This window comes from Cucurbita pepo, unplaced genomic scaffold, assembly GCF_002806865.2.
Source record: "Cucurbita pepo subsp. pepo cultivar mu-cu-16 unplaced genomic scaffold, ASM280686v2 Cp4.1_scaffold003091, whole genome shotgun sequence".
NCBI lineage: Eukaryota > Viridiplantae > Streptophyta > Magnoliopsida > Cucurbitales > Cucurbitaceae > Cucurbita > Cucurbita pepo.
In genome coordinates, this window is record NW_019649110.1 from 1 (window position 1) to 1318 (window position 1318).

Here is a 1318-nt window from a genome sequence, read left to right on the forward strand (position 1 = left end):
AGCAGAGTGCACGCTGCAAGGAGGTATAATAATATTCCTTTAGGAGCAATTTATTACTTATTATCTAGAGCAACATTGAGTAGCTTGTCAAATGTTGGTTTCAGGTTATTTGAGTATCTATCAGAGAATGCTCTTAGCTTCCCTGTGATTCATCACATTCAGTTTCCAAAGGGAATTCACAGGTAGTTAAATTGTTCATTAACTTGATTATTATTTGAAGTGTTCAAGCAATGAGTTTTATTTTCCCTTGTTGCTTATAGAGACGACTTGGTTATTGGTGCTGGTTCCAATGCGGGATCCCTTTTGGTCGATGGCCTCGGAGACGGTGTCCTGTTAGAAGCCCCAGATAAGGATTTCGATTTCGTAAGGAATGCATCCTTCAATTTGCTACAGGGTTGCAGAATGAGGAATACGAAGACCGTAAGAAAACTGTTTTCTTATGAAATTTATGCTTATTTTCTCGCAATTTCTTTACTATGTCTTTTATATTTCTTAGAAAAACATTTGAATTATTGGTCAAAGTCTGATTTCAAAATCCGATAATGAAATCATTCTTAGAAAGTAGATAATAAAACAGCAAGAAAAACTCGTAGGGAAAATCGAAAGTTGAATATTAAAGGGTTATCAAATGTGCCTTTGAGTAAATTATAACTTTTTCTGGATTACATCCTTACACACTTCACTGCAGGAGTATGTTTCATGCCCATCTTGTGGCAGAACATTGTTTGATCTTCAAGAAATAAGTGCTGAAATTCGGGAAAGGACATCTCATCTTCCTGGAGTTTCTGTAAGTTACACAGATTTTGAACTTTTATTAAATGATGATGATGTAAAAACAGCAAGATTCAATTTCATTTCATTTCTTCCTAATGTCATCAGATTGCAATTATGGGTTGTATTGTAAACGGTCCTGTGGAGATGGCTGATGCTGACTTTGGGTATGTTGGGGGTTCTCCGGGAAAGNAGGAAAGATCGATCTTTACGTTGGGAAGGTAACGTCCCGTCGCATCTAATTCTTATACTTCAAACTGATAGTGTATGGTAGTGTATCTTATACTTCATTCTTATCTTCATTGACTGGTAGTGTATCTTGATAAGAAGTTTTGTGTGTTCTACAGACCGTGGTGAAGCGTGGAATTGCAATGGAGCATGCAACGGAGGCTCTAATCCAGCTAATGAAAGATCATGGCCGGTGGGTCGACCCTCCGACAGAAGAATGAGAGAGACGTCGACGTGGTACGTGGTAGTTCTGGTTCGGTAGATAAAAGAAAGAGGAAAGAGATAGATGAGGGGAGACCACAGCTTTAATTTGTGTTGT

At 38.0% G+C, this 1318-nt stretch overlaps 1 protein-coding gene across 1 annotated transcript; it reads left to right on the plus strand.

Annotated features, from left to right (window-relative positions):
* Nucleotides 1-104: 104 nt before the first annotated feature.
* On the plus strand, nucleotides 105-926 carry LOC111786861 (4-hydroxy-3-methylbut-2-en-1-yl diphosphate synthase (ferredoxin), chloroplastic-like; the record flags this gene model as incomplete). The annotated part of the gene is made up of 4 exons (XM_023667070.1): nucleotides 105-182; nucleotides 261-420; nucleotides 689-787; nucleotides 840-926. Coding segments are annotated over 4 exons (424 nt in total), but the record flags the coding sequence as incomplete, so codon positions are not given.
* Nucleotides 927-1318: the final 392 nt, after the last annotated feature.